This window comes from Pipistrellus hanaki (genome assembly GCF_964339955.1).
Source record: "Pipistrellus hanaki genome assembly, chromosome: 3".
Classification (NCBI taxonomy): domain Eukaryota; kingdom Metazoa; phylum Chordata; class Mammalia; order Chiroptera; family Vespertilionidae; genus Pipistrellus; species Pipistrellus hanaki.
In genome coordinates this window covers 40,375,599-40,401,903 of record NC_140505.1, presented here as the reverse complement: position 1 = coordinate 40,401,903, position 26,305 = coordinate 40,375,599, and the positions used below count along the sequence as shown (strand labels likewise).

The following is a 26,305-nucleotide window of genomic DNA, read 5'->3' as shown; positions in this document are numbered from 1 at the left end:
TCATATAATACTGGTTTGATGGTGATGAACTCCTTTAGCTTTTTCCTATCTGTGAAGCTCTTTATCTGACCTTCAATTCTAAAGGATAGGTTTGCTGGGTAGAGTAATCTTTATGGTAGGTCCTTGTTATTCATCACTTTAAATATTCTTGCCACTCCCTTCTACCCTGCATAGTATCTGTTGAGAAATCAGCTGATAGTCATATGGGCACTTCTGTATAGGTAACTAACTGCTTTTCTCTTGCTGCTTTTAAGATTCTTTCTTTTTGTCTTTAGCTCTTGGCATTTTAATTATGATGTGTCTTGGCGTAGTCCTCTTTGGATTCCTTTTGTTTGGGGTTCTCTGTGCTTCCTGGACTTGTAAGTCTCTTTCGCCAGGTAGGGGAAGCTTTCTGTCATTATTTCTTCAAATATGTTTTCAATATCTTGCTGTCTCTCTCCTTCTGGTACCTCCATAATTCGGATGTTTGAAGTTGTCCCAGAGGCTCTTTACACTGTCTTCATATTTTTGGACTTCTTTTTCTTTTCACACTTCTGATTGGGTATTTTTTTGCTTCCTCATATTTCAAATCATTGATTTTATTCTCAGGATCCTCTAGTATACTCTTGAATCCCTGTATATTATTCTTTATTTTAGTCAGTGTATGTTTAATTTCTGACTGGTCCTTTTCTTTTTTTCTTCTTTTTTTAAAAATTTTATTTATATTATTTCTATTTTTTTGCATTCTTACTAAGATCCTTTAAACTCTTACTAAGTCCCTTGGGTGTTTCTAGAAGGTTCTTGAGTAACCTTGTAACTGTGGTTTTGAACTCTATATCTAGTAGTTTTCTTTCTTCTATTTCTTTCATCTGTGATATGTTTCTTTATCTCCACATTTTAGCTACTTCCCTGTGTTTATTTCTATGTATTGGGTAGAGCTGCTATGCCTCCTTGAGTTGATAGAGTGGCCTTGTGTAGTAGGTGCCCTATTGGGCCCAGTGACTCAGCCTCCCCTGTCACCTGAGGTGGACATTCTAGGTGTGCACAGTCTTGTTGTAGTTAAGCCTTGATTGCTGTTGCTTTCACTGGGAGGAATTAACCTCCAAGCCAATTGGCTCTGAGGGCCAGCTGTAACTATAGTGAGGAAGCTTCTGTCTAGGACACCGCCCTCACCCCCCATGGTGTAGGACTTGCTTCATGGGGCTTTGGTGCTCACTGAGTCTGCCCCTTGAGTGTGTTGCCTATGGATATGAAGAGCTATAATTTGATATGGTCTCACACTGACCACTAGGTACACTGGCTCTTAGTCTCCAGGGAGGAACAAAGTCAGCCACTGCCTGCGGTCACTCAGCAAGAGCTACAGAGTGATCTACAGATTCCCTCTTTGTAATGGGTTTGGAAGTGCCCAGACAAGGCCCAGCTGTAAAGCAAGGTAGGCTGGTGCTTGTGCCTTGTCTTAGGCCTTTTATTGATAGATTTGGGGCTCCCTGGCCCAGCTTCAGCTTGTTTGACAGGTTTTAGCCTGACCAAGGACAAGCCATTCATATGCAAAAGCTGCTGCACACAGCTTGGGTAGGTTTGTAATTTGGATGGGGCAAGGTCTCAGGGAATCACCAAGCAGAGCAAACAGAAATAGCATCAATGACTGCTGAAAGCACCTCCATCTGGAAGAAAGCCACCCTGATGCCAGACAGTCATTCTCTTCATATGTGTCTGGGTTCCCCAGAGCCGCACCCTAGTGCTCGAGCTCAGAGAAAGCAGGACCTCATAAGTTCAGTTCATGGTGCTGGTCTTTTAAAAAGAGCAGCTGGGTCTCCAGCAACATCTGTGTCACTGAGCCCCAATCCCCTCTGGTTTTTATAGCCCATAGTTCTTACTACCCGTAAGGAGTTCTGAGACCCTTGACTGGGCATCAGGTGTGGGGCTGGAGCCCCTTGCTCCTCTGGGCAGCCTCACCAGAGGTGATCTTTCTCCCAATTGAAGAAATGGCCTACATGGGTGCCAGACCAACCCATCCTGTGCTCCACATCTTCTGTCAGTCTCAGTGTGCTTTCTTCTTTACCTCTCTAGTTGTAGGACTTCATTCAGCCAACTTTCCAGTTCTGGTTGATAGTTATTCTGTATTTTAATTGTAATTTTGATGCGGTTGTGGGAGGCAGCAAGTATGGGTATTTGTATATCTCACCATCTTGGTTCTCCATCTAATTGAAACTTTCTTGACATCCAAGAAAAGATTAATGATGCTAAGAGAGAGAATGAAGGCAAGATGTTCATTTCACTTTGGTTGGATGTGAAAAGTATAGAATGAAAGTTAAGTCAGTTCAAAAGATCATAGACATTCTGGTAATCATAATTATCCCATCTTGTGACCAGGTGCTTCAACAAAACCAATGCATGACTTTCTCTGGGAGTCTTACATTTTAGGCTGGAAAGAAAGTTAAATTTATAGATTCCCCTAGTAAGTGTGTCATTAAAAGAATGCATTTTAGTAATAGTATACAAAGATACAGACTGATTAATGGGCTGGTAGGTTAAATAAAGTGGGGCATCTCAATATTCCTCCATGTCATTTTGTTAATAGGTTGGGTCCTTGCTCATATAGTGAATGCTGTCTTGGGGAAAAAAATTGTATTTATAGTAAAAATAAATTTAACATGTATTAATATAGAGAGGCCAAAAAAACTATTTGCACATTCTTCTCTTATTTGCATTTCAATTCATATCAATTAAAGGGATAATTAATCACATGAGATAACAAACAAATAGCATCTGTGACTGACTTTCTGGATGATACATTTATAAGGTCTGCTTGCTATGATGTAGCCTAACCAGGTACCACTCCACTCCAACCCCGTCACCCTCATTTCATGTTTGATAAATTGGAAAGCAGCACTTGGAGCATGTAGATATTTTAATTGAATATAATTCTTTTTTGTATTAATAACACAATTCTTATGATGACCATATGGCTGATTTTTAATTCTTTTTCAGAATCATTTAACGTACTTCCTCTTACTCAATGTATCAATATAGAAGACCTGAAGTCAAGTTTTCATTGAAAACTATATGTAGTTTGACTTTTTTCTATGTCACAATGTAAAGGTAATAACCAGAAAGATCAAAGTCAAGCTTAAGGTTTGATACAAAGCATGGTGACCCATAGCCCTCTAAATCTGAGTAGATGTTAGAAATACATAAACTAATAACTGCTGGATTCCAATTAGAAGGTATAATTGAATCAGAATTTAAGGAGTTATGGGAAACAACTGGAATTTCAAGAAGATAAAATTGATTTTTATTGACTGATCTTTTTAAATAGTATATTCTTCACCTGTTTGCAGAATTTATAGAATTATTTCCCAGTTGGCTTGCATTTTCATATGCCAACATTGGCACTGTAGATTATGGAGGCCATTTTAGGCTTTTATGATAATGCTTGTGGGGAGTTCTGTGATGACGTGCATAAAATAGCAGCTTAATTGACATCCAGGCTGCTATTGTATTCCTGGCTCTTTGTCCAGTCTAATTATTGTTCTAGTCCTTAAGTCATTCTCTACTTTAAGAGGTGGAGTATAGAGTTAATATTAAACTGAATCTTTGCAAGGTTGGAAAGTTGGATGTGGTAACATTATAGAGGGCAAAGATGTAAGGCGACATGGGCTATTTTTCTCATTGTGCAACTAACTCATCAGTCACAGAACCTAAACAAGTCCTTTTAGTTCCCAGGACTCAATTTCCACTTCTGAAACTCCCTTGACTCTGTACTTTTGCATCAAGTCTGTATTCTCAAGTGTTAGCTGAAGTATGCTGTTACAAAAATAATCTCTACAAGATTCAACTGGTGTATTATTTTGCTCTCATCCCTTTCTATCCAGCCTATCTGCATCTGCCTCTTCGGATGTAATTTTCTCAAGGAAACTACATATCCTTTTAAAATAAACATTTTCTGAGGGCATGCTTTATTTCTGATGTCTAAATTAGATCAGCTATTTTTTTCAATAATCTTCAGTCCTCTTTGCTTAAAAGAAAACTTCTTGTGCTGAGTACTTTAATTTAGAAATGCAAATGATTCCTCCTTTCCTGAGGGCATAAAAGGATATTAACCACCCACTTGTTTATTGGCTCTAGTTAATAGCTACAGAAAATGAACATGACAGATAGCACCAAATTTCAGTGCTTTAACATTTTTACATAAATGAAACTGGCACATTAAACCAGGATTCCCATTAAATTAACCCATGTCACTTACAGAGTACTCAAAAGTAAAAATGTATGTTTCTTTGAGTGTATTCTAATGGTGTTAACATTGATGTGGTCAAAATACTGAGCTGTATTCTAGTCTCCACCATTCACTAGTTGCATGACTTTGGACTAGATATTTGGCCTTCCTCACTTCGGTTTCCAGAGAGAAAGTCAAGCTTAAGATTTGATACAAAGCATGGTTACCCATAGCCTTGTATCAAAGGACAATTTCATGCCGAAACCGGTTTGGCTCAGTGGATAGAGCGTCGGCCTGTGGACTGAAAGATCCCAGGTTCGATTCTGTTCAAGGGCATGTACCTTGGTTGTGGACACATCCCCAGTAGGGGGTGTGCAAGAGGCAGCTGATCCAATGTTTCTAACTCTCTATCCCTCTTCTCTTCCTCTCTGTAAAAAAATCAATAAAATATATTTTAAAAAAACAAAACAAAACAACAACAAAAATCAAAGGGCAATTTCAAGTTTCAAATGAGATCATATACTTGGAAGTATTTTGCAAAGAACTATGTAAAAAAAAAACTCTTACTATTTTTTTTATGACAGCTATTGAACTTACTATTTATGTTGGCATGAGAAATTTTTATTCTTATGTCTTCCATTTTTAGGAAAATAAATAAGCAAAATATATTTTTCAAATCCTAATTTCCTCTCTAGTCACTCTACTATTTATCTGATCAAGAATCAATTTTTGGCTCAAGCTCATTTGGCTCAGTGGATAGACTATCAGCCTGCGGACTGAAGGGTCCCAGGATCGATTCCAGTCAAGGGCACATGCCTGGGTTGCAAACTTGATCCCCAGTAGGGGGCATGCAAGAGGGAGCCTATCAATGCTTCTCTCTCATCATTGATATTTCTATATATATCTCTCTCTCTGAAATTAATAAAAAAATATTGAAAAAAGAATCAATTTTCCAAAGAATAATAGTCTTCCAATTATAACTTAAAAATCTCCAAAATGGACTCCTAAACCCTGGGTCCAATCACCTTCATTCAAATTCCCCGAATCAAGTCACTTAGCAAGAGTAAGCACACCGTTCTTGAAGTTTCTCCCATGCTTTTCAATATCCTGAAACTCTGTAATGCATTCATTCATGCATTTATGCCTTCAAGCACTCATTCATCCAGTGATTCAACAAGTATTTATTTACACCTCACTGTGGTCAGGCACTCTTTCAACGTACTAGGGATACAGCAGTGAGCAATAAACACAATGGAGGAATGCCTGCCCTTTGGGAGTTTATATGCCATGGTGAGACAGACAGTAAAAACATAGATTTACAGCTACCCCCTGCTTAGTGTCTTTGTATACTGCCCATATGTGACACACTGTTGCTGCTGCTAAACACAGAGAGAATTTGGATGGTAATAGAGAGAATTAGCAGAGTTCCTGCCCTCAGTCCTTTTTCTGAGTCTCACTGGCCTCTCCCCTGTGCCTGTTCCCCATAAATGTGCATTATATGATGGTTGAGCTTTGTCAACCTAACTCCCTTCAAGTATTTTATAAGTTTTTAAATTAATTAGACAATTTTCATTGCTACATTGCTTTGTTTGAGAAGCTGGATTTCTACCAGTTTGGGAGTACTAATTCACATTTCATTATGAGACGCACTCATGATAAGTGAATGATGTGAAAATCTTATGTTTAATTTGTTTAAGGTTTAAAAGGGCATTTATTTTCTCTCCCTGTGCATTTAACTTGTACTTTATAGAAAAAAAAAATCAGGTAATATAGACTTAAAATAGCTTTTAAAAAATACTACCACCACCCCCCAAAAAAGCACTTATTTTTATTTTTCTGAGATCATGTACATTCTAAAAATTTTCCACTGTCAGGTAAATTATAACAGCATCCAACTTCTTGCTTCTCTGTTCCACTCGCCACATTGTAACAAGAATTGTCTTTCCAAAACCCTGCATATTTTCACATCTTAAATACACACACACACACACACACACACACACACTCACAACACTCAATGAATTTTAACCTTATGCTCACACACAAAATGGTAGCAATCTGTTCCTTCAGGAAATGATCAAAAGCAGAATTAGAGGTAGACATCCAGTATAATTCTCTTCACATTTTTTGTTTGTTTCCTTCCTAAAATAAGTTTGAAAAATTTATATTGCTAATGCAGATTTTTAAGTTATCTAAAATGTTTAAATAGTTACAAGGGATGTAATCTCTTCCATATTGTAGATATTGACAACGGTCACCTAACATTACATGTTCAGAGAAGTGAAAATTTAAAATTATCTGCAATATATCATTAATTATTATCTATTTAAAAAGATAAACAAGGTTTTCTTTATTGGTGTTTTTTCCTTCTTCAGAACTTGTGTTTTTATCCTAATTAACACAGACATGTATACTAATATAATTCAAGTTTACATTGTAAAAATAGAATAACAACTCCTATCATTTAAAGGAAATTTGTATGCATGTAAAACTAATTTTAAAAATATTTCCATGATATGAGCCTTTAAATGCTAATATTTTCTTATGGATTGAGTTAGCATTACAATTATTGGTACTAAATTGATAAAAACCAAAGAAACATTTTACATTCTTTGATAATTAAAGTTTAAAATTAAATTTTGTTGCAAATTCTTTTCTTAATGAAATGGTGGGATTTCTCCTTCCCACTCCAAGTGGTTCATAATTCTTTGGATGAATTTTTCTTGTATAGAGAAAAGTTCTACATCGGTTCCACTCCTTTGTATTATTATGGAGTATGCATTGGGCAACATTATTCAGACAAATGCTTAGCTAGGAAAGAAACAATGTTATTAAAGTCACTCAAATCTTTGAACTTATTCCAAACTGTAGGCCAAAAATAACATAGTAGCTATCTTCAAAACTAATTTTTTAATAATCTAGCAGCTGTCGGTTTGTTTGATTAGGTTCTCTTTCCATTTTATTGAAAGCAAAAAATTAAAAACTCTCCACTTTGTGAAGGATCTGTTACCTGGGCATTAGAATAATTTGTTTCTAATAGTATTTTGAATTGTTTCTACCATTTCACCCTAGTTTCTGGTCCTATGGGTACTTACTTACGTTGTGGTATCATGCATCATGCTACATATAGGTGGATGCAAAGAATGTTTTTTTTTTTTTTTTGTGTGTGTGTGTGTGTGTGTGACTAATCAAAAGTATATGTAGAAGATATAGCCTTGACAGTAGGTTTATTCTTGTTTGGGGAAATAATTCATATAGAAGTGAAAGATGTGTAAATGGAGTCACTTAAAAATGTCTTGGCTCAGGTATCTCTGGAAAGAGCTTCATGTATCCTATTTAGGGCATAGTGAATAGAAGAACAAGAACTATATATTTCTATCTAAAAAGTGGACAGTGGCCTGAAATGTATTATCTGTGGGCAGCCAATGGACAAAAGACTCAGTAAGGTCGTCTGAAAGTCATGAAGAGTGATGGATAAGGTATCACTTCTCTGTGGTCAAGGTCTACATGATATTGACAGTTAAAGTTCTGCAACTGTTATCACCTATTCATGATCGAAAGCATAGAAGTTCAATTGACATTGCTGTTATAGTTATTACATATTTGGATAGAAATTTTCAGAGGAAATCAGCTCTATGGATTATGCTCCTCTCATTTCGCTTTCCTATTAGCATAGTAAACAGACAGCATTTGAATCATTTAAAACATCCTCAAAGCCTACCAAAAAAGAACCAAAATTGAAGGTCAAATAATCTATGCATAATATAAAATAAAATGTGTGTTCTGTTAATCAAACATCTTATGGTACCATTACCATCCTGATGAAATCTGGGAGAAAAAGTTTTTTAAATGAATGCTAATTAAAATTTAGAAGGAAAACCCTGAAACTTCCTGCAAGAAGGACTTGAAAAGATCAGTTGTTCTTCCTGAGTGTATTAAATACATTTAATATTCCTCTACTTTATATAGATGTTAATATCAGAGAGCCAAAGGTAATGAAAATGCTGATCAAAAGATATGGTAAAATCCCATTTTACCTGTTTTAAGCTTTTTGCCATTATCAAAGTAGATGCCTCTAGAAGCTGAATTACTTCTTTTACGTTACAGAAGCTAAGACACTTTCCTAAAAGCATAATCTATACTAATAAAAGGGTAACAAGCTAATTAGACCAGATATGTCCTTCTGGACAAAGCCATGGAGGTGGGGCTGAGGCAGAAATGATAAGAGGTGATCAGGACAGCAGGGGAGAGCAGTTAGGGGGATCAGGCTGGCAAGGGAGAGCAGTTAGGGGGATCAGACCAAAAGGAAAGAGCAGTTAGGCAGTTAAGGCAATCAGGCTGGCAGGGGAGAGCAGTTAGTGTGATCAGGCCAGCAGGGGAGAGCAGTTAGGCAGTTAGGGGGATCAGGCCAGTAGGGGAGAGTAGTTAGGTATTCTTACTAAAATTGTTACAATTTTAATTTTAAAATAAAATTGTAACAATTTTAGTAAGAATACCTGAGATAATTACCTACAGAAATAATAATATGTACCACATACTACTGTATGTTTATACATATTTTTGATCCAGTAATTTCAACTCTAGGAGTCTATCCTAGAGAATAATCTGGAATATGAATATTTACAAACTAAAATATTCTCCAAAGGAATATTTTTTTATAATATAACAATGGAAAGAGGTGTTTTAATTGATTTGATAAAATATGGAGAGTTCTATGAGAAAATATCATTAAAAACATTTATGAAAAAATACTATGTGAGAAATTGCTCTTGATATGCTAAGTGGAGAGAAAGAACCATAATATGGAAGATGCTCTAAACTGTAACTCACATACACACACACACACACACACACACACACACACACACAGAAATGATTGGAATGAACGATGCCAACGATGTGACCTGTGAGATGACTTTCTTTAAATTTAGTAGGATTATTCCTTCTTACCCATAGTTCTAACTATAATATCTCCTAAGAAAAGCCATTCTTTACACTGTAATGTTTTATGCAGTACCTTTATTTTATTTTATTTACAAGTCCGCTCTTTTCATTTGTGAAAAGAAAAGGCAAGTACTTATTTATTTGCTTATATAATTCATATCTCTAAAAGCCTAAGAAACCTTTAAACCAGTTGACTGAATGACTGGTTGCTATGATGTGCACTGATCACCAGGGGGCAGACACTCAATGCAGGAGCTTCCCCCTGGTGGTCAGTGCTCTCCCACAGCCAACTTTCCTCCCACTGTCTGGCCACCTTCCTGCAGTCCCTCCCCCAGCTGGCTGGCCTATTGCCCTGATCGGGACTGGTCAAGATGGCCCTGATCACCAACCAAGCCAAGGGACCCTACCCATGCACAAATTCATGCACCAGGCCTCCAGTATATCATAATTTTAACACGTTTGGCACTCCTTGGGATGAGGAGCACTTCTGTTTACCTATTACTATTTACCTGGTAGCTGTCCAGGTTAGTTCCAGAGTAGTAGATACTCAATGAATTAGTATATCCTCAATCATATTAGTTGGCTTCATCTGTTTTCAATCTCTCTCTCTCTCTTTACTCCTCTCTCTCTCTCTCTCTCTCTCTCTCTCTCTCTCTCTCTCTCTCTTTCTTTCTCTCTCTCTCTCTTTCTCTCTCTTTCTCTCTCTCTCTCTTTCTCTCTCTCTCTCTCTCTCTCTCTCTCTCTCTCTCTCTCTCTCTCTCTCTATTTTTATCTATCTCTATCTCTATCTCTAAGGTGGATCTTTCTTTAGGTGTTACCCTAGCACTTTCATGGTAAGAAGCAATCAACTAATCAATTTAGTTATTAGATTTTTATGTTTACAATAATGTCAATTATGTAATATTAGTATTTAAGTGCAAAAAACTCATTGAAAATATTCATAAAATATATTTTTATAATCTGCAGGACCTAAGGCAATGTGGAAAATATCCTTAGAACTCAGTAAAATTGTACTTAATATTTTCATTTTGGCTTTGACCTAAAACTTAATCAGTGGTTTCATAAAGTTATTTTTAAATGTAGGAAATAATACTGGATAAAATTTCTGGAATTTTCACCAGGATTTGAAGTAACATGAGTCTACTATAATTTTTCATTTGAAAATGATATCATTGAACAAGTACCCCTAAGAAGTATTCAGTGGCTACAAAAGAAATTAATAAAAGATCTTACCTTAATCACCCACAAATGGTCCTAAAGTTATCAAAATGTGTATAAAATCAGCAATATAGTAACCAACTACATGAACTTATATTTCTTACTAAATTATCATGATTTTTTCTTCAGAATACTTCATTTATACCAAAATCTGTCAGGAAGGACAAGGGCACCAGGGCCAAGGAACTAGCTTCTTTTAGGGGAAAATTTTAGAAATGTTGGATGAGATTACTGGAAAATTTAGTTACTTCTCCTTACATGTCATGGTTCTTTTTAAGTAATCACTGTTAAAGTACGACTGCTTATTTCTGTATCAAATATGCTATGATTTACACATTAGTTTCTTCCTTCAAAATTAGCCCCTTCAAATGTCCCTGTGTTATTTGAGGAATAATCTTTTAAAGTGCCTTAATACAGAAAATTAGAAATATTATTTTTGTATCACTCTTTTACAAATACTCCCATGTTTTGTTTCATGGAATCTTGCTTTTGTTGATATATTCTCTCTCTTACCTATTCCCAGAACTCTTGGTTATACACTGAAAGCCATCGTATGTCTAATAATCATGTGTAGACTCTTACCACGTTGTCCTTAAAAGATGTTTATAAGATTAAAAAAAATAATTGAAACATCAAATCCGTGGATAATCCAAAATTGCTGAACTGTCCATGTTCCTAATAATTCACTTTGTGCTTTCCCTTTTCTTACTTTGTGCTTCCCAGTTCTGCTGAGTTTCTTATGGTTAGTTTCCAGCCAGTGGTCAGTTTAAGGTGAAATCTTCACTAGCTCTCTGTTACTCAGACATTCATTTGAACCCCAGGAAACTCTCTCCTGTCCCTTCTCAGCTGTAAATCTTGCTCCCTGGTAACTTTGAAATCTAACACTTATTTTCATTACAGCACCTCATGCAGTGGAGAATATTTATTGAATGGTCTTAGGAATGATTTCATACATCACCTCCCATTGCATTAGTACTGAAAGAAGAGGGGAAAATACTTTGTTTTTTGGTACAGTGCTCTCAAAGATCCCCATCTTACCATCTTAGCTTTCTGGTCCCTTATTGCTTTTTTTTTTTTTTTTTTTTTTTTTTTTAAGGTAGAGTTACCACTGGGCTGTCTTACAGGATCTCTTCCCATTCAAATCTCCTCATGCATGTAGGAATTTCCAAGTAATGTTTTCTTCTTTGCTGATGACAGTCCAGGACTTGCTTGTCAGCCGACTGATTAGAGCACAGCCAAACTGTGTTGTGTAATCAATCTCCCTTAAACTGACGTTGCCATTGTTCCCTTTCTTCCAACTTATGACTTTTTCAGAAAAAGTTCATGCTGGCACATTGCATGACGAAGTGAAGAATGGGAATTTTCCATGGAAACACATTGATGCTTTGAGTCAGGGGATTCTCATGCAGGGCTCATTAGGAATTGGAATGACTAATCCTAATTAAAGGATAGGAAGGCATATTACTGTTCAAGGAGAACCGTTGATAGATATCAATAGATTGATAGCAGGTAAAATTAACAAAAGTTCCACACCAATATGTTCTGCATTAAAAAATTACAAAACACCACAATATGCTATTTGTCTAGTTTCCTGTGCATATCATATGCAGTTTAATATTATTCATCTCCCACCATATGCCAGTCTGCTTATACTAGGCTTTTAAAGTTGTATATGTTCTGAGAGAATGATTGATTGGATTTTACATTCTTGATAATGTCAGATCCCCTTACTTTAAAAGCATATTGTGTGTATGCCAAAGCACATACATTATAAATATGTTAGTACCAGTGTACAGAGGCTTGAAATTCATAGCTTTTACCAAAGTGGATTATCACATCAATGACTCACACTTAAAGTCACCGTTAAAAGGTTTCTTCCAAATGAAGTAATATTTAAGCTATAATTTCTAACTAGAGAAGACAACTATTCCCTGATGAGACACTTAGGGATCTTATTTTACATCCTGTGTTCACATTTTAAAAATTTACATTTGGGTGAAGTTCGGAATGTCAAGCAGACTGCCCAAATAAAAGTCATTATCACCAAGACTTCATAATGATAGAGTAAGGTAAAATTAAAATGGTGTTGTGCTCTATTGGATAAACACATTAGAAAGACCTGTGAAATATGTGTTTAACTTGTAGAAAGGGATGTTTCATTCTAATGGATGAAACATCCATTCTGTGTGCATGTGTGTGGGTTATTTAAGTGCTATTTGGAACTATTCCAGTCTATCAAGTGAATAATAACATGCATTCACTAATTTCTTTTTTAAAAATATATGTATTTTATTGATTTTTACAGAGAGGAAGGGAAAGGGATAGAGAATTAGGAACATCAATGAGAGAGAATCGTTGATCAGCTGCCTCTTGCACACCCCCTACTGGAAATGTGCCTGCAACCAAGGTACATGCCCTTGATCGGAATCGAACTTGGGACCCTTCAGTCCACAGGCTGACACTCCATCCACTGAGCCAAACTGGGTAGGGCACATTCACTGATTTCCATGGCAGTTTTATTTATGTTTTAAAGAATGAAATTAAATATAGAAACTAGATCTAGGTAACACTGAACTTGTTTTCATAATCTGACAAGAACTGACATAGATCTAACTTACCTCTGTTTCCAAATCTTGGTGGGGTTTTGTTTCTAATGTTTCACATAATTGATATACTTACACTTGAATTTAGAAATTCTGCAGTTATGGTTTTTTGGTTTTTAAAAAAATATATTTTATTGATTTTTTTTACAGAGAGAAAGAGAGGGATAGAGTTAGAAACATCAATGAGAGAGAATCATTGATCAACTGCCTCTTGCAGATCCCCTATTGGGGATGTGCCCGCAACCAAGGTACATGCCCTTGACCGAAATCGAACCCGGGACCTTTCAGTCTGCAGGCCGATGGTCTATCCACTGAGCCAAACCGGTTTCGGCAGTTATGGTTTTTATGCATGAAAATATGTCTATTCCTTTTCTCCCAGTCCAAGAAAGTTCAGTCACCATCTCATGGCTTTCAAATGTTTCATAAGCCTTGTGCTTTCTGTGGGGAGTCCTAATTAAGTATATACATTTTTTTTAATAGGCTGAATTTTTATCACAGTGGTGTTATGAACATTTGTCATTTATATAGGGAACATTTTTCCTCCAGGCTCTGATTTGTAATTCATAATTGATTCCCTCCTGTCCATGTTCTCTCTCAAGGATGCAAGATGTAGAGAACGTAGTTTTAGAGCATATATGTGTTGATTGGCATGTATATTTCTTCAAATATTCAGTCTAGATCCAAAGGCTCAAACATTTTCTGTTTGTATGCATGGAAATTTATCTTCACCAAGCCACCATTCAGCAACAGTTGACATAATTAAATAGGTGACTTCTCAAGAGAAGATGTTGTCAGATCATTCATGTCAGGCACATCAAACTAATGTTGGTATCATGTAATTCAAGGTTAATATTATTGTAACTACATGGCTAAATATAGCTTCTTATTATTAATTAAGAGTTGTGTCTTTTTAGCTCTCTCTCTTTCTCTCTTTCTTCCTCTCTCTAAAATCAATAAAAACATATTTAGAAAATAAAAGTTGAGTAATATCCCACTGAACGTATATGTCATATTTTCTTTATTCATTAACTAATGGACAATTATGTTGTTCTTCACCTCTTTGTTATTGAGAATCCTGCTGCAATGAACCTGGTAGTGAAAATATTTTTTTTTTCTAGAGCTTGTTTTTCAATCTTTTGAGTAAGTGCCAAAAAGTAGAATTGCTGGATAGTGGCAATGTTTTGATTCCTTTTGCTTTGTAGTATTGAAACCAGGAAGTGTGAGTGCTCCAAATTTGTTATTTTTTCAACATTGCATTGGCCTCTTGCAACTCCATCTGAATTTGAGGATTGGCTTTTCTATTTCTGCAAGAAAAAACTATTTGAATTTTGATAAGGTTTGCAATGAATCCATAAATTACTTTGAGTGGTAGCTATCTTAACAACAGTGTCTTTCAATACTTGAACACAGGATGTATTCCCCTTATTTAGGTCTTCTTTAATTTAGTTCACCAATGTTTTATAAGTTCTATCGCCTTCTATTACTTGGCATTCTATTGTTTTGGATTTATTGTAAATGGAATTGTTTCCTTAGTTTCCTTTTCAGATTGTTCATTGCTAGTGTATAGAAGCATAGTGAATTTTTGTGTGTTGAATCAGCTTTGCTGAATTCATTTATCAGCTTTAGTCATTTTTTGTTTGTTTTGTTTTGTTTTGTATGTGAGTACTTTTGGATTGCCTATACACAGGATCATGCTATCTGTAAATAAAGATGGGTTTAAATCATTTTTTTTTCTATTTTGGATACCATTTACTTACTTACTTACTTATTGTTTGCCTAATGTCTCCAGCTAACATTTCCAGCACAATCTTGAATAGCACTGATTAAAGAAGGCCTCCTTGTCCTGTTCCTGATCTTAAGGAAATTTGTTTAGTCTTTCAACATTGAGGATGATGCCAGCTGTATGTTTTTTACAAATGCTCCTTATCGTGTTTAGGAAGTTTCCTTCTATTCCTCATGTTCTGTCTATAATTTATCAGGAAAGTGTTGATTTTGTCAAAAGCTTTTTCTGCATCAATTGAAATGATCTTGTTGTTTTTGTTTCTTTGTTCTCCAAATATGGTGAACTATATTGATTGATTTTCTTATTTTGATCCACCCCCACATTCTTGAGTCATGGTATATAATATTTAAATAAGCCGTTGGATCTCACTTGCTAGTTTGTTGTTAAAAATTTTTTTTCCCTGTACATTATTAAGAGGTATTGGTCTTAGTTTTCTTCCCTTATTATGTCTTTAACTGGCATTGGTATCAGGTAATGCTGATTTCTTAGAATGTGTTAGGAAATATTTCATCATCTTCTAATTTTTGGAAGAGTTTAAGAAGGAATTTTGTTAATGCTTTAAATGTTTTATAGAACTTGCCACTGCAGCCTGGTATTTTCTTTATTGGGAGGCATTTAATTACCAATTCAATTTCTTTACTTGTTATAAGTCTAATACTATTTCGTAATTTGTCATGATTCGGTATTGGTAGATTGTTTGTTTCTAGGCATTTGCCCATTTCAAGATTATGTAGTTCATTGGTATATATATTACTTTCCTAAGGCTATAATAACATATCACCATAAGCTGAGTGATTTTAAAAAAACAGAAATTTATCCTCTAACAGTTCAAGAGGGTAGAAGTCTGAGATCAAGGTGTCAACAGAATTGATTCCTTCTGAAGTCTCAGGGAGAGAGACTATCTCAGGTCTCTCTCCTGGCTTCTGGGAGAAGAAAGATCTCAAATCAATAACCGAACTTTATACCTTAAGAAACTAGAAAAAGAAGAACAAATAAAACTAAAGTTTTGTTTGTCTCCATATAATCTTCATTATTTTGTTCTATTTGCTAACTCTGGTTTTAGTTTACTCTGGTTTTAGTTTAGGTCCTTAGGTAATCAATTAGGTAATTGACTTGAGATATTCTCTTTTAATATAGGCATCTATGGCTATCATTATTTTTATGTTGTGTTTTCATTTTTATTCATTGATGTATTTTCAAATTTTCCTAGTAATTACTTTTTAACCTCTGTTGTATAGAGCATGTGGTTTAATTGCCACACATTTGTGAATTTTCTAGCTTTCTGCTGATATTACTTTCTAGTGTAATTTCATTGTGGTTCAGAAAAATATTTTGTATGATGGCAGTGTTTAAAAATTCCTTGAGACATAAGATTTAGCAATTCTTTTTAATTGAAATTTAGCATTTCTCTCCTGGTTACTGATTTTTTATTTTTTGTATGTTTTTCTCTTTCCTAGATTCGAGTTCTGAGAAAGTTGATTCTATCACTTTTTTTTTTTTTTTTACTACTAGTTTATTGGTTGCTTCAGTAAAGGACTGGCTTCTTGGCATGTCCTACACCACCATTTCTGTGATGTCACTCATCTGCCATGTTTACGTCACAACCATCTATTATATGTCTTCCTTAAGAAGCCTTTTCGGTCAATACTTATTTTCCAATTTGGAGCTAAATGCCCCTTTATGGGTTTTCTTTACACTTCACTTACCTAAGACAAATAATTACTTCCCTGAAATGACCTGGAAATGAATGTATTCCTAGAATCCCAACTCTGGTCCTAGGTCTATATACTCATACCCATAAAGGTTGGATAAATGAAAGTTGTATGAGTGAAGAAAGGAGAAAAAAATTTAAGTGTTTATTAAATTACTACAAAGCCTACATACAGGTTACTGATTGGTAAAAAAAAAAAAAAAAAAAAATTATTTAATAGGAAAATTAAACTACTTTGAATATGATGTAATCATTCTTGGAATTTAAAAGACATTTCAGCCCTGACTCCAGCCTAGGGTAACTCAGTGAGTTAGAACATTGTTCCCAAATGCTAAGGTTACAGAACTTACTCTATTCTTTCTGTACCTGAATCCAAGGCACTTACAAGAATCAACCAGTGAATGCATAAATAAGTGGAACAAGAAATCTCTCTCTCTCTCTCTCTCTCTCTCTCTCTCTCTCTCTCTCTCTCTCTCTCTCCCTGTACTTCCCTCCATCTCTATTTCCCTCCCTCCCTTTTTCTGTTTCTCTAAAATCAATTTAAAAAAATAAAATACACTTTAGAATCTGGTGATACATTGAGATGATAAGTAGGAACTCTCATCATTTAATGTGACTATAGACTAGACACTGTGGAGAATGGCCTTGGCCTTGCTCAAAATAACACATTTTGAATTTATATTAGTTATAATTAACTTGTTTTTCTTTTCAGAGTAGAAAATAAACATGGTTATTTTATTAATTTGACTATATTATATCTATACAAACACTTGCTAGATATATTTTTATTGTGTATAAATTAAATCTTAGAACTTTCCCATTTTCTTGCTTTTAAACATATTTTAAGAGGCAATCTTATTTTACATTGGCTACTACAGGAATTGCTAATGTGCATAATTGTGTGAATGTTGGTCCAGATGTAGAAAGCTATAATACATTGCTATTATATGGTTAAGGATATGTGATGCCCCAAATCACATTTAGAAAGCATAAGAATTATTTGCTATTCCATCCTGACACACATGGTTTGCCATATAGATAATTCTTAGTGTGATCTCCCAATACAGCTTTATTAAGGCCTCTTTTTGTATTCCTTGCCATGTTGCAATGTATCTTGTTTTAGCCTTTTAAAATAGAAACACAAATAGCAACAATAAAACTCACAATGTTACAAACTATGAGCTCAATTACTTCTATGTCACTTTATCTTTCAGTTATTTTACAAGGAATCTGCATTATCTATCTATATATAAGGTGTGTGTGTGTGTGTGTGTGTGTGTGTGTGTGTGTGTGTGTGTATGTATATATATATATATATATATATATATATATATATATATATATATATATATAGCTAAGTGAACAGCTGACTGGCTAGTAGCTATGATGTGCACTGACCACCAGGGGTCAGATGCTCAGTGCAGGAGCTGCCAAGTGACAGCAGCTTTGCAGAGTACACTCTCACACTATGGGATCCCTTGGGGGATGTCAGACTACCAGTTTCAGCCCAAACCCTACAGCAAGGCCAAGGGACTCCATCTACTGGAGGGACCCCATTTACTCTGCAAATGCCAGTTGAGCCCCAGCACTGCCCCAGCTGCAGCCAGTGGGGAGGTTGGCTCCACAGTGTGTTCAGCCTGTCTCTCCTAGTCCCGCCCCACTAGCCATCTTCTAATTAATTTACTTTCAATGTGCACAAATCTGCACTGGGCCTCTAGTAAATTATGTCATTATTTCTCAAAATTTATTAGTCAATTATAACATTGACTATAAGAAAGATAATGTACAAGTCACTCATTATATATAGACAATATCAAAAGAAGTTAGCAGGACTAAATCCAAGAAGCAAGGATTTTATATTGAACTCTTACATGATTGACTCACAAAGGTGTGTCTCTTTTTCTAAAGTAGGATATTGGGGAGCCATTGGCTATCCCCACACCCTCCCACACCCCCCACACCCCCTGTGATACTGTGAATTCTTGACAAAGGGTCACTGCTGTGAAGGACAACATGTAAAAGTTATGCGAGAGCACAAACAAGAACAAAAAATAATATCAATCTCAACTTACTGGGTTTTTTTTTTTTTTCACTTAAAAACAGTATGTTTTTTCATACCAAGTGGATACTACTTTTCTAAACATCTCAACTTATCCTTTCACTTAAGTTTATTTCCGAGTATACTTTGAATGTGTAAGAAGCTACAGCTCCATTTTAAATATTGGTCAAAAATCCATATAACCAACTTAAAAAACTTCAACATTTTGTTTCTCAAGATAATTGTATTCTTCATTGTTGCTAAGTAAACATCATATTCTTCAGTAGAAAAGTTGTTTCTAATAGTCTACCAAAGGTAAAAATTTGTGCTAATATGTGTTTTAAATTTTAAATGTAAGTTTTAGGTAGGTCTCCTTTATTTTGGTTTTACCAAATTTTCAGATTTACCTACTCTTTAAGAATTGTATATATATTTTTAGTTTTGTGTATTTTCCAAAGATCAGCTGGCTAATAACTATCAATCTAATATCTACTAGGATCCATTGAGGTTAGAACACAGATATGAATATTATTCAGAGGAAACTCACCATAAATTTGAAAGTAGTTAATAGACCTATTAAGAAAACTAAATTTAAAAAAAAAATACAGTTATAAGACCAAATACTAGCAATGATGTGGGGGAAAATTGCATCCCTGAGACACTGCTGGAGGAAATGTAAAATGCTACAACCAGTCTGGAAAATAGATTGGCAATTTCTTACAAAACTGTACATGCACTGACAATTTGAATCATCAAATGTACTTCTGAGCATTTATTCCAAAGAAATGAATACTTATGATTATGGGAGAACCTGTGCATAGATACTAATAGAAGCTTTATTCCTAATAGAAAAGTTCTATTCCTAACAGCAAAGAATGGTCAACCCAATTCTAATACATACCATGGTATACTGCTCAGCATTAATACATGCGGTACTTGGATGGACATCTTGGGTAATCTGCTCAGTTTAAAAAAAAGTAAAACTAAAATGATTATATACTATTACATGATTCCTTTTAAATAACATTCTTAAAATGACGAAATTATAGAGATGAAAAAGAGATCAGTGGCAATACATTGCCATGTGACAGGACAGAGAGTGAGTGGAGATAGCATAAGGTACTCCTTTTCTGATGATGGAAAAGTTAGGCATGTCAATTGTGGTGGCATTAGAAAAATCTATATATCGGGTAAAATTTCATAGAAGTGTCCACACACACGCAGACTATATATGTGTGCGTGTGTGTGTGTGTGTGTGTGTGTGTAATATATATATATATATATATATATATATATATATATATATATATATATATAAATGCAAGATAAACAAAATCATGAAATGTACCAATTTCAGTTTATTCATTGTGATATTGTACTATAGCTATATGAGATATTGACATTGAGGAAAGGTGAGGGAAGGTCACCCAGGACTCTACTGTTTTTGCAACTTCTTGTGAGTCTATATTGATTTGAAAAATAAAAAGATTTTTAATCAGGTATAGCATAATTTTAAAACATTATTAATCATTTTTTTTAATTTCTTTACAGATTAAGGTATCATATATGTGTCCTTATCCCTCCATTGCCCCCCAATCCCTCACTCATGCCCTCACCCCTCTGTTGTCTGTGTCCATTGGTTAGACTTATATGCATGCATACAAACAAGTCCTTTGGTTGATCTATACCCCTTTCCTCCACCTTCCCTTACCTTCCCTTTTATCCCTTCACACAATTGGCATTTAAAACAACCTTCTTTTCAGAGACTTACTTCTAAAAGTCTTAATTGTGTATGAGGATTTTTTAAAATTTTAATCTAAGCAGGCAGCTGTGTCAATTCAAAAATACTATGGTCTGTGAACATTAAAGCTTCAACTTTGATCCTCCACTCTCGATTTTCTTTTTCAAATGCCTTTTATTTGACCAGGAAGGATGTCATTTCCAAAAGTACTGAGAGAGCCACATTTAACTTGAACAACATTGTTCTTTTAGGTTATTAAGGCTGTTCAATTTTCTGTTGCTTGCTATCCTGATTGGAGGCTCTTCTTAAATATCAGACTGAGAAAATTGCACCGGTTCCAGCACAATAAAAAAATAAAAATAAAAAAGCAGACCTTTTGAATTAATGCAATCAATAACCTTTGAAAGCAAAGTTAAAAAGCAACAACAATTGAATGTTAGATGCACAAACCTATCTTGTTCTTTATTTCCTTTCAATATCAATATGGCCAAGAAACTGGGGAAACACAACAGAGAGTTCAATTCAGAAAGAACTTATTAAGCACCTAAGTCATAATCTTAAAACCTTACAATGATGTGCATTATCTTACAGAGTGGTGCAGGTTATAATGATGAAACAGCAACCACAATGTCCATGAGGTCTTAAATTTACATCCCAAATATTGACAACTGCTCCAGATTTTACCCTGGCACACCGAGTGAGAAGAAGCAAAGCATTATATAATATCAATGGCAAGAGAACCAAAAATCCAACAGTTAAAGAAATTACTTAGGCAGCTCATGAAAATCAATACCGGTAGGTCTCTGGAGAAAGATGTCAGGGTCAAGAGAGAAACTGGAAGACTGTGGAAAATCAAATCCTGTGCACAAAAATTTCTAAGACTAACAGCATGCCAAATAAGTAAAATGTATAAGATGTTGGAATTCCACATTGACTCTGTATGGGAAATACAGAATATTTTCTGTGAATGGCATGGAATACAGGTAGATGAAAGAAATTTTTAAAGCAATACTACTCAATTGTGGATAAAGTTTGTCATTTTCAATGAAATAACCCATCCAAGGATGATTATGTTGACACTAATGTATGTTCAGAAGTTGCTACAATCCTTACTTTTGTTCTCCCTTGTTCTTGTTTTATTGTTGGAAAATAAATTTTAGAATTAATGGTATTAAAACATTCTCTAAATATTTTTATAAAGAAAGGTTACTTATATTTTACTTCACTTGTTTGATTTGGAGTACATAATGAACTAATTTTATCAGGTTAATCTATCAGGTTAATCATGTTAATTCTACTTTATTAAAGCCAACATTAAATTACCAGGGAAAGTAAAAATCAACCTTATTTCTTACTTACTCTTATGAAGTGCGTAAGAAATGAGGTTGATTAATGGATGAATAAAAGGATGGATAGATGTCAGAAAAAGCAGTTGTAGGAAATCCTAAATGTACAGGAGTGGGAATATTGGTGCTTACTTTTCTATATGTTAGAAAATTGTCATAAGTTTTGGGAAACTGTAAAGAACAAAAAGGATAATTAGAACTTTCAGTGCCCAACTCTTCATTTCCTGAAATAATGTATTGGGGACTGTGTCAGTACACAACATCAAGTCAAGAAAGTGTTACAAAAAACCAAAGCCCTGCACTGAGAACTTCCAATGTGGATTCTAGACAAAAGGATGAAGTGACTGAGGTGAACTGCAGTTGTTGAAAGTTTCCATTTATGAAGAAGTACTTTTTACTTTCCTGCCTTTGTAGAGCTGTTATGCTTTGTCAGCATCTGAATGTTCTGGAGATATCACCTGCAGGCCCAAATCTACTTGATAAGACTGAAACTCCTCCCAAGATCTTGGTCCAAGTGATACAAGCTAGGCTTAGTCTCAGATATATTTAGAACACAAGAACTGCAACATATAATTACTTCATTTAAATACCAAAATTATGTGGAACCAACCAAATAAATCTGAAAATAATGTTTGTGTCTAAATCATAGAAAAGAGCTTTCATGATTTTTTTTGTTGTTGTTGTTGGAGGTGGTGGTCCATACTGTATTAAGTATTCTTTCCATTTGAAGTCAAAGCAAAAATTTTTCAATGAGGCTAAAAAGGGCCTCATCTATACTAATAAAAGGGTAATATGCTAATTAGACTGGACATCCTTCCAGCTTAAGCCACAGCCAGAGGCTGTTAGGGGTGATCAGGCTGACAGGGGAGAGCAGTAGGGGGCCACCAGGTTGGCAGGGGAGAGCAGTTAGGGAACACCAGGCTGGCAGGCAGAGGTGGTTAGGGGTGATTAGGCTGGCAGGCTGAGATGGTTAGGGGAGATCAAGCAGGCAGGCAGGTGAGCAGTTAGGATCCAACGGTCCGGACTAGGAGAAGGATGTCGTGTATCGGAGAGGGTGTGGCTGGGCTGAGGGTCCTCCCTTGCCCCCCGTGAATGAATTTCATGCACTGGGCCTCTAGTTGGCTTATAATTGATTAACTTAGGATGAAGCAGGCTGTTTCCTTGTTCAAGGCAAATGACACTCATTGTCAGTTGATTAGTAGCTCCTCTGAATTACTGCAGGTTTTTTTTCACATTCAACACTGGATCTATTTTCCATGGAATTCCAGAACTGCCAAGTTTGAGAGGCCTGAAGCCAGGCAGTTCCATTGCTTCTAAGCAGGGCTGCACCTCAGAAATCCCAGACAAGTTGATATTGATCCTTTTTTAAAAAGTTATGTATGAAGGAAGCATATCTGGCAGCCTCCTTTAGAGACAGGATCAAATAGCCAGTTGGAAAATTGTCTAAAGGTGCCACATTAAACTTTAATAATACCTACATTTTTATTGGGGCTTTTAACTTTGTAAATTGCTTTCCCATGCATTATCTCATTTCATGTTCTGTTGCAATGAAACAGTGTCTAGTTTTTTAGGGCTGAATTACAGTGACATAGATATCAACATGTTGATGGGGACATTTCAAGAAAAATGATTATAACTATGCTGAACAGAAGTATTTCATAAGAATCACTGGCTTCAAGATCAGGTATCACAAAGGGTTAAGAATCTAATGGTCTTTTAACCCTTTGTTCTAATGCTAGAGGTTTACCAGAACCATCTCACCAATTTTTTTTTAAAGGATGAAATGAATTACATCTTTTTTCTTCTTCCCTTCCACCTTCTTATTTATGATTTCCTATTCTCTTTAATGTATCTCCAGGTCAGCCCCACCCCAGGGTGCATCCGTGCTCTCATGAAGATGCTGTATTGCCCGTACTGTCGAGGACTCCCCACCGTGAGACCCTGCAACAACTACTGCCTCAATGTCATGAAGGGCTGTCTGGCGAACCAGGCGGATCTGGACACCGAGTGGAACCTGTTTATAGGTAAGGAGCATGTGAACTCATCCGGAAACAGAAATGTGGGGGCCCATCTGATGGCAGGTTCAGAGTTGGGATGACTTGTGGAGACTACAAGGATGTTTAAAAAACACAAAACAAAACAGCATTTAACAACATATAAACATCATTCTGCATGTTCCTTCTTGTTTTATTCTAAAAAGTACGACTTCCTTGTATATGGTGAAGGACGATCCTGTTAAAGATGGTACAAGACAGCTGTATTGAGTTAGCTGATGTTCCTGAGAAGATGAAAGTAGCCTTGTAGCATTTCGGGGAGCGTTAGAAAAGATTCTCATAAAAGAAATCCACAGTACTGTGTCTTTTTTTGTTTATATTACCTCGGCGTAATCTTGGGTACACAGCTATTGTAATTGAATGGGAGGAGATTTTGTTCCCTACACCCTCCCCCCACTCCCCTCTAACACAGCAGAGTCAAACACTGGTGCTGATTTTTGCAGTGGGAAAACTCGATTGTTTTATTTGCAGAGCACTAAGCTAGGAGAACGGGAAGCCCTATGGCTTAAAGCCTGAACTCCCTGACAATGTACAATGGAAGGGTTTAAGCAGTTAAGTACTGGTGGAGTGATTTTTAAGGCAGGACCTTGGAATTCGGTCATTTATGGTAAGGGGCTCTTCCTGGGCAGTGGACACTTTGCTCTGGAAAGGTCCAGTATTCCAGTTCTGGTTATGTCCCCATCCCATGGTTCCCGGGGGGTGGGTGGGGAGATGAGTTGGGCCCTGGGCAGGGAGAGGACAGGGTGGCACCGGTGAGTGTTGTCTCTGTAAAAGAACTCAAGCACTGTATTAATCCCCATCTGCTTTGAGGGAGCGGAACCAGTTCTAAGCTGTTCTATGTGATTTATGTGCTGTTTCAATATTAGTAAACAACTCCTTCCTTAAACATCTGTGATGAAAATAGCTCAATATTGTTGGTAAAATATGCAAATTTCCTTCCACTTTCTGTAGAAAAAGAACGCTCCAAGCACACAGCCATGAATCAGCCTCCCAGCCTGTAGAAGGTGGGAGGAAAGGAGGTGGGGAAGGTTTGGGGAAGGGCTGTGAATCATGGCTCGCGCCTTAAGTTGCAGAAATCATTCAGGCTTTGCGCTGCCAAAAGGTATTTCCCAACTAGCTATCCAAGGATAAAAGGACACATTTCATAGGCAGGCTTCTCCCAGGAAAACGCACAGGCCTTGAAAGAGTAAATGTATTTCCTCTCTCCTCTGTCAAATGGCCTTCAAATAAAAGCACTTTCAATTGCATTTACCTCAATTGCACGGTGACAAGCAGTGTGGTGCAAATAACACTGGCACTCGCCAGCCTCAGAGGGCCTTCATCACTTATGCAAACCTCTAAGCCAGAATGCAGGAGGAGAGTCTTCTGACATCTTAGATTTGAGCAGGAGAGGAAAGGAGCTAAGACGTGTTGGAATACAGAACACCCTAAGCACGCTTTGCAAAAAAAGATGCGCTTACGGTAAGTTACAGGCATTCAGCTTTGGCAGGGAAACCCATTGGCTAAAGCTTTCTTTTGCCTCGAAAGGCCAGAGAAAATGGTTTTGAAGTTTTGTAAAAATGACTTGAGAGTGGGTAGATTCAAATGGAAGTCATCTAGCAAAAAACGCAGAAATCATGTTGGAGAGAATACATTGAAGTGTTGTTCTCGCCTTTTGGGAGAGCAAAATCTGCTTTTATGATCTTGGGTTACTTAATTTGAAAAATTTGGGAGTTTTTTTTAAAGCTAATTATTCAGGTATCCTTCTAATGCAGAAATGACATTTTTTTTGCTAAGATTTTGGAGGCAGGGATGAATAAAAAAAGTAATCAGAATAAACTGAAATCTTCTAAAATATTCATGTAGATTAATTTTGGCAGACGCTCTACCCAAATAACGCTAATAAAAATGTACTCTCATCAAGAAATCTAAAAATATTTGCATATTTTAAAAACCAGACTAAACTTTATAGCATCCATTTTGAGTTGTAAAGACTATTCAGACATTTGGGTTGAAACTGCCTAATTCATAGCACAGTTTAATTGTCTTTGGTCGGCCTGCAACTTATTGACGGGAATGGACATGTGGATTTTGTTACTGAGAGTAAGACATGATTAAGGATGATAATATGGGCTTCTTAACTTGTAAGACCAACAATGACTTCTTAATTGGCTTTTTTTCTCGTTTGCTGGTTGGGTATTTCGATGTACAACAAATCCTTAAACTTTTAATCAATCAAGTTTCCTAGATGCCAATTTGATGTGTAATTTAAGGTCTGGAAAACCAAAAGTGGAACCCACCAAGTGTTCTCATGAGAAGAAAACCTAGTGGTTAGTCGTACATGAAAATGTATTCATACCCAGTTTTTGCCTGTCTCCTTTTCTTTATCAGTGCTAGAGATATTTGATTAAGTTCTTTCAGGCGTTGTTTTTTTTTTTTTTCCTCTTCAGATTTTGCTATGACATTGAGAATTGACCACCAACATAGACTCATGAGGCAAAATATGTTCTTGCTAATACTTATCCTGATGTGAAGCATTGCTTCACAAATTTATCACAGAAATGAGTCAAATATGTCAAATCCATTTCCCACACAGATATATTCAAGATGACAGCGTTACAGTGTTCATGAATGCAGCAGCCAAGATCAGTGAGCAAATTGGTGCTCCAACAAAAGTTATATATAATAGC

The 26,305-nt window shown here is 35.9% G+C and overlaps 1 protein-coding gene across 1 annotated transcript in view; it reads left to right on the top strand.

Annotated features, from left to right (window-relative positions):
* Positions 1-26,305, top strand: part of GPC6 (glypican 6) — a 1,067,089-nt gene that overhangs the window by 691,801 nt on the left and 348,983 nt on the right. Inside the window, exon 4 of the mRNA XM_084876725.1 lies at positions 23,441-23,606. Coding sequence (XP_084732851.1) covers positions 23,441-23,606 — 166 coding nt within the window. The remainder of the gene's footprint in view (positions 1-23,440; positions 23,607-26,305) is intronic.